At 49.3% G+C, this 18,899-nt stretch overlaps 3 protein-coding genes across 3 annotated transcripts; all 3 read right to left on the bottom strand.

Moving 5' to 3' along the window:
* Positions 1 to 2,386: 2,386 nt before the first annotated feature.
* LOC136004127 (sericin-1-like) lies at positions 2,387 to 2,824 on the bottom strand. The gene has a single exon (XM_065660330.1). It carries the CDS (start codon positions 2,822 to 2,824, stop codon positions 2,387 to 2,389), a length of 438 nt encoding a protein of 145 aa, XP_065516402.1.
* A 4,292-nt stretch (positions 2,825 to 7,116) lies between these two features.
* Positions 7,117 to 7,875, bottom strand: LOC136004142 (loricrin-like). The gene has a single exon (XM_065660367.1). It carries the CDS (start codon positions 7,873 to 7,875, stop codon positions 7,117 to 7,119), a length of 759 nt encoding a protein of 252 aa, XP_065516439.1.
* A 2,603-nt stretch (positions 7,876 to 10,478) lies between these two features.
* Positions 10,479 to 11,063, bottom strand: LOC136004061 (small proline-rich protein 2H-like). Its single transcript, XM_065660176.1, has one exon. It carries the CDS (start codon positions 11,061 to 11,063, stop codon positions 10,479 to 10,481), a length of 585 nt encoding a protein of 194 aa, XP_065516248.1.
* Between the last annotated feature and the right edge of the window lie 7,836 nt (positions 11,064 to 18,899).

The following is an 18,899-nucleotide window of genomic DNA, read 5'->3' as shown; positions in this document are numbered from 1 at the left end:
TAGCAGGGTACATAATTATGAAGTGAACTTTCAGCCCATGAGTAATGCTGGAGTAACAGCAGTGGTGGAATCTTTCCAAGTTGTGAGTGGTTTCAGCGCTGCCAGAGCTCCCATGGGTGCTGCCCTTGGTGACACATGGTGGCCTGGGGTGGCTGCTATGTTGTGGGGAGCTGGTAGACCCCAATGACTTCCCCAGACTTGTAGGAACGCTCATTTTGGAGCACTTTTTCCCATTCCACAATTAGCTTGTAATTGGCCAACAGTTCTGAGTGGTATTTGGAGGGATGCATGGACACTTGGAGCACTGTGTGAGGTTCTGGTGTCCTCAGCATAAGGACATGTTGCTGTTGGAGCAAATCCAGAGGAGGCCACAAGGATGATCAGGGGCTGGAGCACTTCCTGTATGGAGACAGGCTGAGACCACTGGGGCTGTTGAGCCTGGAGAAGAGAAGGTTGCGTGGGGACCTCAGGGCAGCTTCCAGTGTCTGAAGGGGGCTACAAGGATGCTGGAGAGGGGCTCTTCATTAGGGACTGGAGTGATGGGACAAGGGGTGATGGGTTCAAACTGAAACAGGGGAAGTTCAGGTTAGATATAAGTTAGGGTGCTGAGGCACTGGAATGGGTTGCCCAAGGAAGGTGTGAATGCTCCATCCCTGGCAGTGTTCAAGGACGGGTTGGACAGAGCCTTAGGCGACATTGTCTAGTGTGAGGTGTCCCTGCCCATAGCAGGAGGTTGGAACTGGATGGTTTTAAGCTCCTTTGCAACCCAAACCGTTCTCTGATTCTATGATTAACCATCTGACACATTCGCTGTTACCAAAACACCGGGATTTTTGGCAAGGCAGGTGGACAGGGCAGGGTTAATTAGTCAGGTAAGCAACAAAAAGGCTTCTTTTGTGTTACTAAACTGCTGTCAGGAACTAGTGCAGTGTCAGGGCAAACCGTACCCAGGCGTGATCTCTTCTATTGAACTGTGTTCCGTTCCGGCATCAAATGAAATGTGCTCAATCGTCTTCATGAAAATAGACTCAAAGTAATTGTTGGGTCTCAACATCGCCAACGGTATTCAGTTCCTCATGTCTGAATTACTCTGAGCTTGCTAAAGTGGTCACTAAAGACCAGCAGCACCCAGGCAGCAGTCCTGGGCACCTCTAGATCTGTGGTTAAAGACCTTAAAGGCCTTGAAAATGGGTTTTGTGATGGGGGCTTAAGGCAGATGCCACACACACACAACCACCCTTTCCAGATGATTCTTACAGCATAGAATGATTCGGGTTGGAATGGGGCTTAAAGCTCATCCAATTCCAACCCCTGCCATGGGCAGGGACACCTTCCACTAGAGCAGCTTGCTCCAACCTGGACTTGAGCACTGCCAGGGATGTGGCAACCACAGCTTCTCCATTCAACCCATTCCAGTTCCCCACCATCCTCACAGGGATGAACTTCCTTATATCCCACCCGAACTCCCCCTGTTTCAGTTCTACACCACAAGCAGGCAGGCTGCTCAGGGGTTAGCTGCTGCCTGCACCATTTTCAGCAATGCCACATCTCTCTGATCATTGTGACGCACCGGAGAGTTATCTTATGAGGGCAACATCCATTTCATGAACGGCAATCCCGGACCAATAATTACACAATTGGATCTAATTACAAGCCCAGAAGAAATTTATCAGCTCATTGTGTAACGTTAACATCTTGCAACACCCTTGGCTCAACCTACAGCTCTTGAAGTGCTGGGCAGAGGGTTTCTAGAAAGGGGTTGTCTCAAGCATGTGGAGGTACCTGCTTAAGGATGGTGTCTTGGGGCTAAATGGTAAAGAAAGGGGTTTCCCTGCCTTTGCCTATAGGACTTTTTCTGCCCTATGGTTGTGGCCATAGCTGGCCCCAAGCTTGTGCAATGTAGCCTGTGGGGTGTTGATGGAGGGTTTTGGGCCTCCATGGGCAGGTGGTGTGGAGGCACTGCAGATGCCTGAGGTGGCCTCCTAAAATCTCAGCATTCTCTATTCTTTCTCTTTTCCTTTGAATTCCATAGGGAAGAATGTGTCATTGCCCACCCCTATTGCCTGTATCCGGGCCGGGTGACTTCAGGGCTATCAGACAAGCACAAAGTGTCTTGTGTTGTGATATGAAACACAAGGTGAAAGAAAACCCGTGGACACAAAACTCTCCTGAACGCCAGGTTGTAATGGTACCTGTATAGAATGATACAGAGGAACAGACACAGTTTGTTTTGGCACCCACAGATAAGCTCATCAAAGGTACAGAGGTATCAAAGGGAGGGAGAGGAGAAACTTTCTTTGGAGGTTGCTAGGGGACATGCAAAGCTTTCGGAACTCAGCACGAGATCAAGGACATGCGTGTGTTTAACGCATGCACAGCGTCCCTATCACCTCATCTTTGAGGATACTTGATAAATCTGCTGCTGGCAATCCTGTGGTTTTCCATGGCAGGACCCCCCACTGCTCCTGTGGCATGTGGATCCAGATCCACTGCTCCCATGGCAACAGGATCCACCACTGCTCCTGTGGCATCCGGATCCACTGCTCCCATGGCATCCAGATCCACTGCTCCCATGGCAACAGGATCCACCACTGCTCCTGTGGCATCCAGTTCCACTGCTCCTGTGGCATCCGGATCCACTGCTCCCATGGCATCCAGATCCACTGCTCCCATGGCAACAGGATCCACTGCTTCCATGGCAACCAGACCCACCGCTGCTCCCATGGAACCCAGATCCACCACTGCTCCTGTGACACCCTTCACTGCTGTGGCATGAGGATCGTTCTTGCCGGTGGCGTTGGTCTTTGTCCTGGTGGGAGCACATCTTCAGACCTGCTGGGAAGACCACGATCTTTGAGTGGGTGCAAGGCAGGAGATGCTGAGATGTCTGCCAGCAAGCAGCGATAGATGGCTAGTTAAATGGGATTATATATCCTGAATAAACTCTGATTATAAGACAGAGTCTTGAGAAAGAGAGGAAAATCAGCAATTCAGTTCTGCCCAAAGTGGTCCCTGACCTGAACAAAGCACTCTGTGCTACCCTTCTTCAAGCAAGTCTTTCCTTCCTCTTCTATGTTTAACAAGTTTATAAGACAGAAGTTAAAGCACTTTGTGACTAGTGACAAGTGGTGGCCAGAGTTCAGAGCTAGACCTGAAGAGTCCTGTCCTAGGCTGTCTGAACCAGTAAGTTTTAAGTTTTCTTGGTTGCTTTCCATTATTTATGGATAGACATAAATATGGATGGAGAAGGCAACCTAGGCAGAAGGACTGAGCAACTGTGACTGGAGATAAGACGTGTGAGAGAAGTAATCAAGAACCTCAGGATCAGGACAAAGCTGGTGATCATTAGGAATGCCAACGTTTGCTCAAGCTGCACCTACCCCGTTCAGCAGCAGTTGGAGAGGAGACGTGAAGCTGAGGCTATGAGGAGAAATGGGCTGCAAGGGCTTTTATAGGGCACCCGATGTTCTCCCTCCGGAAACAAGACGAGACCCCACTGGAGGGACTTGATTCTTTGACTCGCGGTATTGCAAGCGGATCAACATCCTGCCATTCCTCTCCTTACACCATAAAAATGTTAATTGCCCACCACACCTGGATGGGGAGGCTTCTGGATGGTCCTGCTGCCTTTGACTAAAGCATTTACCTCTTTCTTGTGCCTAATGCGAAGCAGAGCCTTGAGCGTGAGTTGGCAATGCAAAGATGTTAGTGGATGGGAAGGTGGAATTGGTGGGGTGAGCGGTGGGTTGACTTGCAAAGTGGTCCAGGAAATGCAAAGGGCTTCAACAAATAAGGGCAAACAAGGCCATGGTGGTGTGTAGGTAAAATAAGTGCATTTGGGCAGGTTGGGAAGAAAAGATCTAGGTTGTGAGTAGGCGAAGGAGACAAAGGGAATTAAGGATGCAGGTATGAGCACGTGATGGGGTGGCAGAACATGAGCACAGAGCCCGGGGCTGGTCTATGTGGGGGGTGCCCTGAAAACAAGGGGTGTGAAGGAGTGTGAGCATCCTCTGCTTAGCCTTGGGGACCAGCACTGGCCATGCATCTCCACTGGGGTGATGGGGCTTGGCCCTGGTGGGTTACAAAGGGAGCTGGGTCACCTCTGGGCTCTAAAGCTGTCCTGAAGTTTGGGGTTTAGAGGTGGGAGATGATGAGAGACTTTGAAGCAAACTCCTGCTGGATTCATCCGGTTGAAATGGGAGGGGGAAAACGCAGGAGGTGGGACATGGCTTGGGAGTAGCATCGAAGAGAAGCCTGTTTCTGAGCAAACAGCACAGAAGCACTAGAAGGAGCTTTGGAGTGCTGCAACGTTTCAAGTTAGTCCATTCTTTGCTCAAAGAAAGACTTTTAACCCAAAGAGAAGGAATTGAAAACCCCGTAAGAGGCAGAGATCATTCAGGCAGGAGGCTGGGAAGGTCAGAAAGTCTCCAACGGTGTTCCAGTTGTGGGATACTTGTTCCAAATATCTAATATTGGTTACCTTTATTACACTTTGATTGGAGATAAAGATAGGGAGGGAAGTGCTGGGACTTTTTGAGCTCTTTCCTCCCTCTGTCCTCACACCTACATTTGGGGAGGGCACCAGGATCTGCGTCTCTATTGATTTAAGCTTTGCCTCGGGGAAAAGCCTTTTTGCCTACCGAGTGCACCAGGCCTGATTTCAGCAGGACTCTAGAGGCCACTGTCATGTTAATAATGGCACTGATTGACTGACTTAAAATGAAGAGATTCATTACTGACTCAGTTGAGGGAACGGATACATGAGGAAATCCAAATGTGTCTGGGGCTATTTCACCAGTGTCAGAAGAAGGAGTTTTCTTGTGAAACTATTATTCACGATCCACTGATCACACCCAGAGCACGTGGATGGTGACAAACACGTTAATAATGTCTCTCGGCGATAGAGCGTGAACTTACATGGGAGGATGCTCACGCATGTCGGCGACCTGGATGCATGTATTAGGCAGGACTGGGCTGATGCTACAGGTGGTCTCTGAGCCCCACGTATCTTCTGCAAAGCTCCTAACCTTAGGGGAAGGCTTCCCTGTGACCCTTGATTCTATTCGGAGTGAAGGGCAGGGTTTTAATTTGGGTCATTTGTTGGCTTTATGGAAGGAATTGCCTTTGCAGTTGTCCCAGGTCTCAGAGATGGCTTGTTCCCTAATTGGGATTATAGTTTCTGGGTGGCGTATACGTGGTCATGATTCTTCCGTATGTCAGTTACTGGTTTTCTGTTTATGAAGGAGATGAATGAAGCACAGAAAGAACCCAAGACCTTAGAGGGTTTGGGGTACAAGTTCAAACCTCCACTTCCCCGAGAGGTGATTTAAACACAAAGATCTTTCTTCTGTTTTGGACAGGGGTTGCTCATGTGAATTCCCTCTCATTAGGGATTAGACAACTGCATGTCAAATTAGATTAAGCAGAACAACTCCTGCTCTGGGGTGTGGAAAACAGGAGCTGCCCTCCTGAGGTCTCCTCCAACCCAATATTCCACAGCCCAGCTTGTTCCAGAAGGGATTTGAAGGTGGATTTGGATGCTTTGCTACCCCCTGTCCTTCATTGCAATAGTTCTGCTGGCACCTTTCTGCCCACAGAGGTCCCCAAGGCTTGCACAAGAGACGTTGCATTCACTGGGGTAGCTGAGCCATTGCAATGCACCACGCAGCATGTGCCACCCTGGCAAGCCGTGCTTGGGATGGTGACTGAGTGCTCTGCAATGCAGGCTGGCATCAGCCTCTGCACATGCATGAGAAAGAGGTTGGCAAGGAAGGTTTACTGAGCACGTCGTCAGCCCCTATGTGTCCATCTGTAACACCTCCGTCCCACGAGGGTGCACCCTGCCCCTAGTTTTACTTCTTTTCCTTATCCAGATCGTGCTGCAGGGGAAATCTCCACCACTAACGTTGCAAAGCACCTGATTCCGTGATGTGTCACATCCTGCAGGCTGGGCCAGGCGGGACACGGGGAGATGGAGACGATGGAGGCTCTTGCCTGGACTGGGTGAGGTACAGGGAGCCACTGGGGACATGATGCTGTGAGTCACTGACTCCAGATCCTTGCTTTGCTGCAACAATGCAACCAGGTGATTCCTCTCATATCCCTATCTATCTATATGGCGCTATCAGGCCGTATCCCACAAGGAGTCTGGGTCTCTTCTCCCTGTTAGAGAGAACAGGTCCTGCCAAGTGCTCTCTGATGTCTACAAACCCTTTGCTATCTTCCATTTGACATGTATTCCTGGCCAGATGATCACACTTCTCCCAAGGTCAGAGTCTTAGAAGGAGTCTCACCCATCCTGGTCTTTCCCAACATCTCTCATCGGTCAGAATGAGATCAGCATGAGATCCTGGTCTTTCCTAACATCTCTTATCAGTCAGAATGCACTGAGCATCACTGTCAACTGCTGAAGACACTTAGCAGGAGCTGTCTCCTTTGGGATGAGTCAAGGTCTAGTGGACCATGGACCAGAACATTTCTCTTCCAGCAGCTTTGTTGCTGTCTCTTGTTCTGCACTAGCCATGGCATTCCCATTCCCGCATCCTCTTCCTGACTTTTTCCCCAGGGATTTCTTGGAGGCTGATGACACCAGTCAGACTGCACCCGTTGCTTAGTCAGTGAATGGAACGATGTGCCAAGCAGACCCTCTCATTCTTGCCTCTCTGATGAAATGTGTGGCTTTTCTTTTTACATTAGGATATTAGTATTTAATTGCTGGGCTGCAGAAAGAGCTTGTGATGAAAACTGTTACTTCTCAACAAGGAAGTTCTAAGGTTGAATCAACCAGGAACCTCAGTATGAGGGTGAACAGGGACGCTGCAATCACCAGCTTTGGCCACAAGAAGGAACAGAGTCAGTTCAAAGGGATGAAGTGGAAAACACTGATGCAAGGGGCTTATGAACCATGGTTTTTTATTGCCTCCACATCTGCTGTGAAATAAGGAGGGGAACAGCACTTAACCTTTCACAGAGACAGTGAGTTACACTTTCAAAGCATGTTACAAGCAAAATGACGGGAAGAGTGGAGATGCATGAGCAAGACAGGACATGGCACCCGCCAAGGCAATGTTGCAAGAGGGAGAAGGTTCCCCCGTTCATCCCCATTCCTCATGTCCTCTATTTTGTCTTCTGGGCTGGCACTTTGCAGACCTGCTTTTGCTGCTGGCTTGGGATGCACTTTGCCGCGGGCACGCAACCCTGCTGCACCGGGGAGGAATAGGTCTGCGCTGGGGGGCACTGGGTGATGCACTGCGCTGGCTTGCTGTAGCATGGCTTCCCACCTTGGTACCCCGATCCGTGGCACGTCTCAGAGCAGACGGGCCTCCCATAGCCCTGGCATCCTCCCGATGACCCATAGCTGCACGTGGGTCTCCTGACACAGCTTGAACCACCTCCATGGCATGAACCTGAGGATCCATGGCATCTCTCGGAGCAGACGGACCTCCCATAGCTCTGGCATCCCCCTGACGACCCATAGCTGTACGTGGGTCTCCTGACACAGCTTGAACCACCTCCGTGGCATGAACCTGAAGATCCATGGCATCTCTCGGAGCAGGCTGACCTCCCATAGCCCTGGCATCCCCCTGATGACCCATAGCTGCACGTGGGTCTCCTGACACAGCTTGAACCACCTCCATGGCAGGAATCAGACACAGCGTAGCCGTGGCACCTCTCGGAGCAGACTGGCTGCCGATAGCCATAGTGACGGTAGTCGTGCCCTCTCATCCCTTCAACACCTTCACCGTCGCACCCCGAGCAGCAATTATTGTAGCCGTAGCGGAAGGGGGTGCGCCGGGTGTCCAGCCAGGACCCCGAGGGATCGTACCAGGTTGAGTTCAAGTTGAAGTATGATTCCCTTCCAGAAGAGTAGATCATGTTTGAGTCGTAGGGGAACACCTGAAAAACACACAGTCAGGTATGTCTGGACGTCCACTTCTTCTCTTTCCATTCACTTTGCCATAAAGAAGGTTTAGTGAACCAGGAACAGGCCAGCCTTGCTTATCCTGAAAGCCTGGATCCAAAGGAAGTCCTTGTAGCTGCCCAGTACTGCTCACATCATGTCCAAACCCGCTTTCTGACCTTACCCTCATTTTTTCCCTCTCCAAGAACAGAAACAACCATAAAGCATTGCAGAATTATGTGGCATTGCTGCAGACCCCATACCCAGGTCTCTAAATAACTTCTTTCTTGGTTTAGCCCATTGTCCTCTAGCCCTTGTGGTCTGAAGCAGAGGGCAAGTGTGCCAGGTCTGTGACCCCCTGAATCCAGACACCCATCCAAAAATGAACCCGGGATGTTTCTTACCCAGTTCACAAGGGGAGGCCGATGCTGACCAGGGGAGCAGATTGTGAGAGGCAAAGGGTTGGAGGCCTTTTATATAGTTCCAAGTCTCTCCCATTGTAAATGAAACACGCTGCAGGAACGAGGATTAAATGATTTATTGACAAAACACCTCCTCCATTTGGATGCTGTTCCCAGCACTTGGCATGCTCTGCTTGACTCATGATTCCTGATAAGCATCTCTTAATTATAATTATATATATTATACAACGGTTAGCAAGTGGTGCACATAAAGGATTAGTATCGTGTCAGCCACACATCAGCTATGTGAAGCAGGTAATAACGTACTTATTCACCATCTCCAGAGGACCAGGACACTGGCTGGAGGCTGACGAGTGACCTGTGAGTCAGGAGCTGTGATGTGGACGGTGCTAATGTCCCAGCCTTCCCCTTCTTCTGCTGCCCATGAGGAGCATTTCCAGGTGCCTGAAGCACAGGCAGGTGATTGGGAAGAGCCAGTTCAGAGTCACCAAGAACAAATTGTGCTGATGGGTTTCGGTGATGAAGACGTTGGCTCTGCTGACAGTGGAGTGCGACGGATGGTGCTACCTCGGCTTTTGAAGGATTTGGCACCATAGCAACCTTGTAGTTAAGCTGGTGGAGGTGTGGACTGGATGGGTAAACAGCGGATGACTGGTGCTGTGTATCATCTTCATCAATGCCCTGGATAATGGGGTGGACTTGGCTAATCCGAATGACATCAAATTGGGGTGAGCGGCTGAAATTGCTGGACACGGATTGGCTAGAAAAATCCATGGACTAACTGGGATGGGATGGCTGGCAAAAAGCACCTTGGAAGGAAAGATGGATCAAAGCTGACCTGGTGTGAGGGCTATGCTGGCCCTTGGTCTGCGGGCTCTGATCAGCCCTTTGGACACTGTGCTGGGTCTATGCTTGGGAGCTGGCTTCAGCAAGAAGAAGCTGGGAAGAAAATAGCCAGTAAAATAAGGGAATTCTGAAGCTAAAGTTCACATGTAAGTGGTTTTATTTGTTTGGTTAAAATTAGAGAAAAATCAAATTATTGTGGTTTTCTGCACCAAGAAAACAAGAATGAATTTCTCTTTTCCTTCTGGTTTTCCTTGGTGGTTGCTAGCGGCTGTGGGGACACACTTGGGCAATGCAAAGAGACCCCGAAATATGTTCTAATGCACTAGTGAAAGGTTTTTCTGGCAAAGTGAGAGAGGAGCAGCATGTTACCATCGTGCATTTGGGTGCTGCGGGGGCAGAGCCTGGCCTGCACCTTCCTGCATGGAGTGAAAAGGCATTCCTGGCATGCACAGACACACCTCACGTGCTGGAGCACACCCTTATTATCATGATTAACATTCGTATGATGGATGGCCTCCTGGTGCAGTGTTACTATCTAGTCAATGATGGCATGCATTAGAGAGCAAACAGTTTGTACCTAGATCTGGACCATAGTGAAGTCCATCCATTGGTTCTGCAGTGGGTAACCACAGCGGAGAGGACTTTACAGCGCACAGATGGAGTTCAGTGTGGTCAGACTGCTACAGCCAGAGCCGAAATCCTCATGAGTAAACTCTGGTTTTGATTTTAAAGGTACCAGTTTCCTCATGAGAACTTCAATGACTTTTAACATCTCGTGGCAATGTTTGCAATATTTCTGGGGTTAAAAATAAAGGAACCAAGTGTCAGCTAAGGTTTTTCCACTTTATTCTTGAATATACAGAGGAGAAAAGAAAATCTCAGGAGTCCTTAATGCTCCTGCCATCACAGTGTGTACTGTTTAACCAGTATAGTCCTGTTTTCAAAATCAGAGCAGGTGAATCCATGTCAGGCTGTTTCCCCGTCCTTCCTCAGGCTCTTCCCATTCCGATTCTCCATCCCCATGCTGCTCGCCTTCCCAGAGGAGGGGAGAAACGGCTGCTCCACCCCGAGAAAGAGCAAAGTGGGGTTGAATGATCCAAGTCTATTCCTTGGCATGGAGGACCCTGAGAATTTAAAGTGTCAGTGCTGGGGTCAAGCAGGGGACTGCAGGCCCTGAATGCAGTGTGCAAAGAGCAGCAGGGAACCATCGGCCACCACTTTTGTGCTGAAAGCAGAAGTGAGAACATTGATGAGGCGAGGAGTGAAGCATCCTCCCCCCTGAGCATGTGCTGAGGAGGGGTCCCAGCACCTCACTTCTTCTGCAGACAGGGTGGCAAGAGAGTGACCTTCTTTTGCTGGTGCTGGCTGGGATGCAGCGGCAGGGGCACAGCAGCCGGGCGGCAGTGCTGGACCGGTGGGCAGCAGCACGGGCTGCAGGAACAACGATGCTGCAGCGGCAGGGGATGCAGTATCACGGGGGGACGAGCATCCTTTACTGGGCACTGGTCCACCCTCCTCCGGGGCTTGCCGCAGCATCCCGGCTCCTCGCAGTGCAGTGGTGGCCGGTACTGCTGCAGTGGTCGGCGATGGACCTTCACTGGTGGGGGGCAGATGGGCTGCACATGGCTCACCTCCACCCGCCGCCGGGGCTTGTTGCAGCTCTGCTGCGGTGGGCAGTAGCTCTGCGGTGGGCATGGCTCCAGGGGCTGGCAGCTCTGCGGCTCGCTCTGGCAGGACCCCTCAATGTCATGGCTGAGGCTGCTGGAGTCATGGCAAGGGGGTAGGTTTGTGGTGCTCATGGGGCTTTCGTGGCAGCACCCTGTCCAGCCCTTCTCGCCACAGACCGAGCCGTCGTGGTACAAGTCCTGGTTGCTGTCTCCTTTCTGGTACTGCATCTTGTGTTCAGCCAAGCCCTTGGGGATAAATAACCTGGGAAAAAGCAACAAACCCCACTGACTTCCTTTTGGTTTGCTGCTTCGATGAATAAAAATGAAGAATCGAAATCAGCTGAGAGAATCCGACTCACCCTGTGACCGGGGATAGATGGGCTGAGCAGAGAGTCTGAGTCCTCAGGACAGGGCTGAAAGCTTTTATATGTGGCCAAGCTCTCTTGGAAATGAGGCATGCCCTGAGAATTAATAGCTGAGCAGTGACTGCCACTTCTGTATGGATATTTTTTTTGGCACTTGCTGCTGTATTAATCAGCAGCAATTAGCATCTCCCTTGATGGAATGTCAGCTTAGCTCTTTGCATATGCAGTGGCCATTACCTAATTAGTTCTCTCATTGGTCATGTTCAAATACGCTGTTACTAAGGTTAGTCAGATGGGGTCCTGGCATCAGGATACCTGGAATACCGTGATGTTGAGTGATGTGCCCAAAAGCAGTCTCTTGTGGCAGTGGGAAAGCACAAAAAGGCCCAGGAGTTCTGGTGTCCAGTCCCACATGCAGGCGCCCAGCAGCTCATGCTTTGAAGCAAGGCTTTGCAGATAGGGCAAGCTTGGACCTTGTTTGTCCCAGAAGGTCTGTGATATGTGGATATGATGCTCATCACCTTCCAGAGCATAGAAAAACCGAAGAATTGGAGAGATGGTGAGGAAATTGAGGGTGACATCATGACCATGTTGAAAGGCAGATATTCTTGGCTTGCGTGGGGTACTCCATCAAGTGAGTGGGATCAACAACGAAAGCCCTTTTATGCTGTTTTAATCTGGAACAAGGACCTTATGAAATCAGCATTTCAGGCTTTGTCAAGCACCATATCCACCTTCCTGGTTTCTGCTTGAGCTCCTCTTCTGTGTAGCTTCTCCCCTTTGCATTTCTGTGGATGGTCAAGGCATTTTCTAAGTACCAGCCCCAGGGCTGTCAGTGCAGAAGGTATTTCCATGTGCACACGCTATGGTAGAGCCTCCGCAGGAGATGCTCAGGGCTTGGTCCAGTGGTGTTTGGGTTTGAATCACTGGGCAAAGCATGTGCAGAATTCAGGGTGTGACTCCAAGGCGCGTGCTTGGACTTTGCTGCCACAGAGATGATTTATTCCTTAGCTACAGGAAAAGAGGCATTGCCTTGCAGGAAGCCATGGGGTGTGCGTGGAAGGATGGAAAAGACCTTGGTATCTGTTCAGGCCCAACAGGGATTTTAGGTTTCTTACCCATTATTGCAGTCGCAAGATTGTGCTGTTTGGGGATTTTTCATGTTGGAAGAGGTGTTTTGGATTCACTTCTCTTCCTGAGGGTTTTACAAAGCAGGAAGTGCAAATATTTAAGCTCTTGTCTCTTAAAATTTGCCACATTTCAATAGAATCCCAGATGAAATTAGGCAGTATTCCTGAATCCCTCGGGCTACACTTATATCTTCGCATCATTCAATGACTACCTCCCTGCCCCACGCAGACCATGCTTGGTGCTACAGTTAATCTTACAGAGAAGGTATCAAACCTTTTAAGAAGCTCATCAAATTCACTGATGGAAAGATTTCCATTAACAAAAGAAGCATTTAGCTCTGGCTTGAGGACCATACAGATGTTTCTATTGCAAACTGTGTATCTTTAAAGGTAGCATGGAGCTGCATGGCCAAGAGGATGCTCCTGTAGCTTTGATAACATATTGTCATTAGCAAGAACTATGATGAAAGACAGGCCCAAGGATTTTACTATGCAAACTGGGGTGCTGTCATCATAGCATGACAAATAGCTGAAAAATTCATTCTATTCAGGAACCAAGCAACTGCTAAAAGAGTCACAGATCTAGAGTTAGAGTTTAAAAGGCAAAGATAAATGAATAAACATGTACCAGGAGTCTGCAGCGTTATAACTTACACATTTTATTGTCTTTCATGACTAATTGGAGATTAAGCAAGAAAAAGGAGCATGATACATTGACAACATTAAACATCCCACGCACCAAGAGGAAAATGAAGAGCAGGACTCGTGCTTACAAACAAAAATCACACTGATCAGTGGATAGCAACCTCAAAGCACATTTGCAAGTGTTCGGTGATTAAAGGCAGGAAAAGGAGAGATTATCTACAGTCTCTAAGCAAAGGAGGAAGAACGTTCAAGGCCATATCCATATCCATATCCAAATGAGCCAGGAGGGAAGCAGCAACAGAGTGCTGCCTGCCCTTTGCTGAGTGGGTTTAGTTTCCACAGCAGCCACCGTTGCCACCGCCGCAGCAGCCGCTGTTGTTGCTCACGGTGTAGCAGCAGGCCTGCATGGGCATGCAGCAAGTGGTGGGGTAGCAGCACTGTGCGGGCTGGCAGCACACTGGTGTCTTGCAGCACTTGGGGCTGCTGTAGCAGCACACGGTGTAGTTATTGCCACCGCAGCATCCGCAACCTCCGTTGGGCATGTTGTTGGTAGTCTTGTAGGCAAAGCTGGAAGGAACAGAGAGAATCTGTCTGTGACTGGGAACAGGATATTTGGACCTACAGAATTCATTCAAAACTCAGGTTATGCTGAATTCAGAGTTTCAATCAGCTGAAACCAAGTCCTGTCTTTTTGTTTGTAGTAAATCTTGCTCATAACTCCTCACTGTCCTTTTCCTGCAATGTAGATGCCCACCTACTCATACCAGGGCATAGAATGATAGAATCGTAGAATAGTTAGGGTTGGAAAGGGCCTTAAGATCATCCAGTTCCAACCCCTCTGCTATGAGCGGGGACATCACACACTAAAACATGTCACCTAAGACTCCATCCAACCTGGCCTTGAACACTGCCAGGAATGGAGCATTCACAACTTCCTTGGGCAACCCATTCCAGTGCCTCACCACCCTCCCAGTAAAGAACTTCTTCCTTATAATGTCTTAGCAAGAGCCACACAAGTTCTTCCTTATAACGTCTAAGTCAGAACCACAGCCAAGGTCCCCTGGCCGTGCTTGGCCCTGTTTATTCTCCCGTAACCTCTCCATCCTTCTAGCTCGTACCCATGATTCGTAGTACACAGCTCATAAAAGCCCAGCTTCAAAGTCCCACCCCAGACACCCTGTCATATTTGGATACTGTTATAAGATATCAAAGCATTTTTCTTTTAGGAAAGGAAGGAAGATTTAGATGTTCTCACTTACCCTGCTGGAGAGTGAGGAGAGCTGAATGAAAGAGAAGATGAGCGAATGAAGCGAGCTGGGCCAGAAGACCTTTTATAGTCCCCGACACCTTCCTCCTGGAAGTGAGACAGCCATTGGACATTCGAACTTCCCTGTTTACTAACCCAAACCCATACTTTTTAGCTTTACGTGTCTCCTGGTATTTACTCTTCGCCTTATTATTTGTGATCACTACCTTTGTTTTGCCTCATAATTGTTTAGCCTGCAGATAATCAAAGGGCTGCTATGAATAGTAATGAATTTGTCTTCTCTGCAACCTTGCAAAGGAGCCAAAAAATGTGTCCTCGTATCTGCTTGACAAACGCAGACAGTGACGGCCGCAGATGCTAAGGGACTTACTCAGCAGCGGCTTGGTGCTGAATCAGTGGCAGAGCCGAAACTGAATCCCCGGGATGTGTCTTTCGGGCACGTGAGAGGCTGCTTCATCGGAATGGTGTTTGAAACAAATATTTGGCAGATTTCGTGAAAACGGGTATTTTCCGTCCCAGTCACAGGATGTGCATGTGAGGAGGGAGCCAGAAGACCACGTGTTTGGGATGTGTTGGACGTCACGCCGGCTCCAGGGTCGCAGTCACTTGTGCGTGCCTGCATGCAAGATCATCTTTCCATCATGCAAAGAGCATCTTTGTGATGCCAAAACCATCTTTGCCTTTTGGTTTGCCTCAACTTTTGCAAACGCTTCCAACCTGGGGTGTTCAGGTTTGCATGTGGCACCTCTAGCGCAGGAGCGTTCCAGTTCCTGCTCTGCTTTGCTGGGACTGCTTCCCTAAACACTTGTTCTGGAATTCTGAATTGAATATTCACTTCAGAATCCTTTGCATTTCAATTGAAAAGCAAAGGGGCAGCACTGCCTGTGCAAATGGCAATGCAAAGAACCATAGCTCTGGGACTGGGGCATTGCAAGTCAACGGGTCCCCCCTGCAACCTCCCCTTATATGCAGCTGAAATCTCCTTGTGTGCTGGAGCCCTGGCACCCAGCAGCACCAGCCCTGCCCAGCTCCTCAGCAAGGAGCTGGAGGTTGTGCGGGACTCTGAGTGCTGGAGGTGGTAAAAGGAGCCCAGCTTGGACCAAAAGAGGGAGAGGAATGTGGAGGTGGAATAGACGTGACGAGCAAAGAGAACTGGTTCTAACTGGGGTCATGGAGCTAAGTGGGTGGCAGGGGCTCAGCAGTGATGCAGGAAGAGACTTGGGTGAGCTGGAACCATTTACTGGGAGGGAGAGAAAGAGGAAGGTCAAGGTAAGGCAGAGCTTTGGGCGGCTGAGCCAGGGTGGATGAATGCTTGTTTGATGCCAGCCACTGCCGCGGATGCACTTTGCTGTGGGGCCGAATGCTGGCAGGAACACCAAGGGTAGTTGGGTGGAATTTTTTGCATGGCCTACAATTGCAGCTCTCATCTGAAGACCTTGATACATTATCCTGAGAGGAGCGCTGCCTAATGAGAGGATGGTGGAGCCTGCCTGGCGAGTTCCCTGTCTCCTGCCTGACATCCTCTGGGATCCCTGGGATGCTCCCATGGGGGGTTCTCCTAGATGAGCTGCTGTCAGCCCTGAGGATGTTAGGAGAGCCTTAGTTTGCTTTCTGCACAGTGCAAGGGCGAGCAGATGGTGATTTTAATGCTGCAGTAAATGCAGCCAGCTTCTTCCCAGGCTTTCCTGGAATGAGAGTAATTCCTTGAGCGAGGTGCTGGAGAAGCAGCACATGTAATTGCAGCTTCTCCAGACAGGGCAGAAGAACATGCATGGCATTTCCTTTCCTCAGAGGTGCCCTGTCGGGATGCACGCCTGCCCATGAGAACTGAATAGGTTACAAGGAATTAATGGAGCAGAAGCAAAGGGACACACCTTCACTTGTGCCTCCAGAGGGGAATTTCTCACTGGGAAATCCTGAAACTGCAAGAAGAAGTGATGGTTTAGATGGGCATTTCCCACCCGTGATAGTTCTGGATAGACTCGTGTAACCTTGGGATTTGAATGGTCTTTGGTGAGTGGTCTGTGGATCTTAATGCAAAAAAGGGACTAAAGTGGGATGGACACAGTCAGTAAAAGGATTAAGCACAGAATGAAGGCTCTGGTGCAGATCTTGCACACTGTTCTGGCACAACCCTTACTGACCCAGCCCCTCCTTGAAGACAATGGAGGTTTCTCACCACTTCTCTAATGCCTGGTAACCCTGACATTTTAGCAGAGGCAAGACTTCCATCTCATAAATTTATAGGGACTGTCTATAGGTTCAACCACCTATTTGAAATGCGTGGAACTTTTCTAGCTGGGATGTGCAGGGCCAAACTATTTCAGAAGGAATTTATGTCCTTCACAAGCTTATGTATTATGTTCTTCCTACTTCTTTGTACTTTTACAGACAGAGGAGAGATATTGTTCATAGAGATGTCGGACACTCAGCTTGTGTTTGAATAGACCCATGCAGAAGCTCAGAACTGCATCAGGGGTGCAGTGGTTTGCTTTGTGTAGGCAAACCCCTTTAGTTAGCATCTTTGAGACAGGAGCATAGGAGCACTGGGAAACAAAGCAAAGAAAAGGTGATGGCTGCAGTGCTGCACTCTGGATTCACCAGCTAGCAAACAGATAACCACCAAGGAACTTAGCAGGCTCATGAACTACAGATTTTATTGGTTTTCAGACAGATCGAAACAAGACAGTGAGGAAAAGACTTAAACACCCCCCACACCGAGAGGAAAACGAACGGCAGGACTTGTGCTTACAAACAAAAATCATACTGATAGCAACTTCAAAGCACATTTACATGGGTTTGGTGATTAAAGGCAGGAAAAGAAGAGGAGAGGTGATCTACAGTCTCTAAGCAAAGGAGGAAGAGCGTTCAAGGCCATATCCATATCTATATGAGCCAGGAGGGAAGCAGCAGCAGCAGAGCGCTGCCTGCCCTTTGCCGAGTGGGTTTAGCAGCAGCATCCACCGTTGCCACCGCCGCAGCAGCCGCTGTTGTTCACGGTGTAGCAGCAGGTCTGAGTGGGCATGCAGCAAGTGGTGGGGCAGCAGCACTGCATGGGCTGGCAGCACACTGGTCTCTTGCAGCATGACTTCCTGCTGCTGTAACAGCACACGGTGTAGTTACTATTTCCACCGCAGCATCCGCAGCCTCCGTTGGGCATGTTGTTGGTAGTCTTGTAGGCAAAGCTGGAAAGAATAGAGAGAAGGTCTTTAATACTGCCTGAATCTCCCTGTTTAGGCAGCTTAAAGCATCCTTATCCCAAAGCCTCTCCCGAAGTGGCTGGAGAAGTCCCTACTGTCCAGAATCCCATGTCAACCTATCCCTGAGATCTCCACATTTTTGCATGGACATCTGTGCATTTGGCATGTTGTCCAGCACTGGCTCCATCAGAAAGAAGCCACCCAGCTGGATCCCCAAAATAGTCTCTCAAAACCAAACAGTACAGCAAATCCTGGATGGCTTCTTGCAGGAGCATGTGGAAATGCAGTAGAGTGCAAATGAAGAGGCAAGTAGTAATCTCTGACTTACCCTATTGACCAGTGAGGACAAGAGAGGAGTAGTCAAGATGAGATTATGCAGACCACTGTGATGGGGAGCCTTTTATATGCTTCCAAGCTATCACCCCCTGGAAATGAGGCATTCTTTGGCAATTCCGACTTCCCCGTGTATCACCCAACATATGCCACTCACGTGTCTTCTGGTATTTAATCTTTACCTCTTTCTGCTTGCTCACCACTTCAATTCCGCACCATAATTAGTCTCACATATGAACAAGAGTGGAAACATTCTAATGAATTTGCATTAATGGGATCTGGAGGTAGCTCCAAGGTATTCCCATCCGCTTCCCAAAGAATGAGCCTGAGATGCAGGGACAATGTGCACGCGGGAATCAGGTGCTGAAGCAGTGGGAGAACCATGCCTGGAACTTGGAAATGTCACCCCTGGTGTGTTCCCTCTGCCCTTGGCTGGGATTTTGGTGGACCAGTGGAAACTACTGGTCAATGTGAATCCTGTTTTCCTGCCTCTGTGTGGTTAAAGTTAAGACTGAAGGGTTTCTCCTTTCTCAGCCTTGTTCTTGGGTCTCCCTTCATGGTGCTTATTATTTCTGGTAAGCCTTCCCATGAAATGGATGGATTAAGTCTAAACTGAGCAGCTTTCAATGCAGAGTGCACGTCAGCTTTTGTCTGTGTTGCTTCCACATACTCCGTATTCTGAGGTCATTTCTAAGGCCTGTGAGACTGAGACCCCTTGTGTTTCATGGTATTTGTGATGATCACATTGAATTGTTTCACACAACTAGATTCTCTATCACTGTAAGCAAGCATGTGGTTCCAGACTGGAAATGCAATCCTGAGTGTGTTTCTCCATCACTTTTCCCCATACCTTGGGAGCCCAGCTGGAACCTCTCAGATGGTCTGAGTTTTTCAGCAATTACTTCTAGTTGTTTTAGCTGCAGTGAACCAAGGCCTGGGCTGCTCTGCATGCAAAGTTTGGCTGAACAATCAGGAGGGAATGATGAGATGGTTGGAGTCAAGGCAGATATTACAAGGCTTGGGAATGGGGGAAGGAACTGTGGCCATGTGCAGAGCCAGCACATCTCCGCATGAGAAGAAGGTGATGATGGAGTCTTCATGTGATGAGAGGGGGCACCAATATA

The sequence above is a fragment of the Lathamus discolor genome, chromosome 24 (assembly GCF_037157495.1).
Source record: "Lathamus discolor isolate bLatDis1 chromosome 24, bLatDis1.hap1, whole genome shotgun sequence".
Lineage (NCBI taxonomy): Eukaryota > Metazoa > Chordata > Aves > Psittaciformes > Psittacidae > Lathamus > Lathamus discolor.
This window is presented reverse-complemented; position numbering and strand designations above follow the sequence as displayed.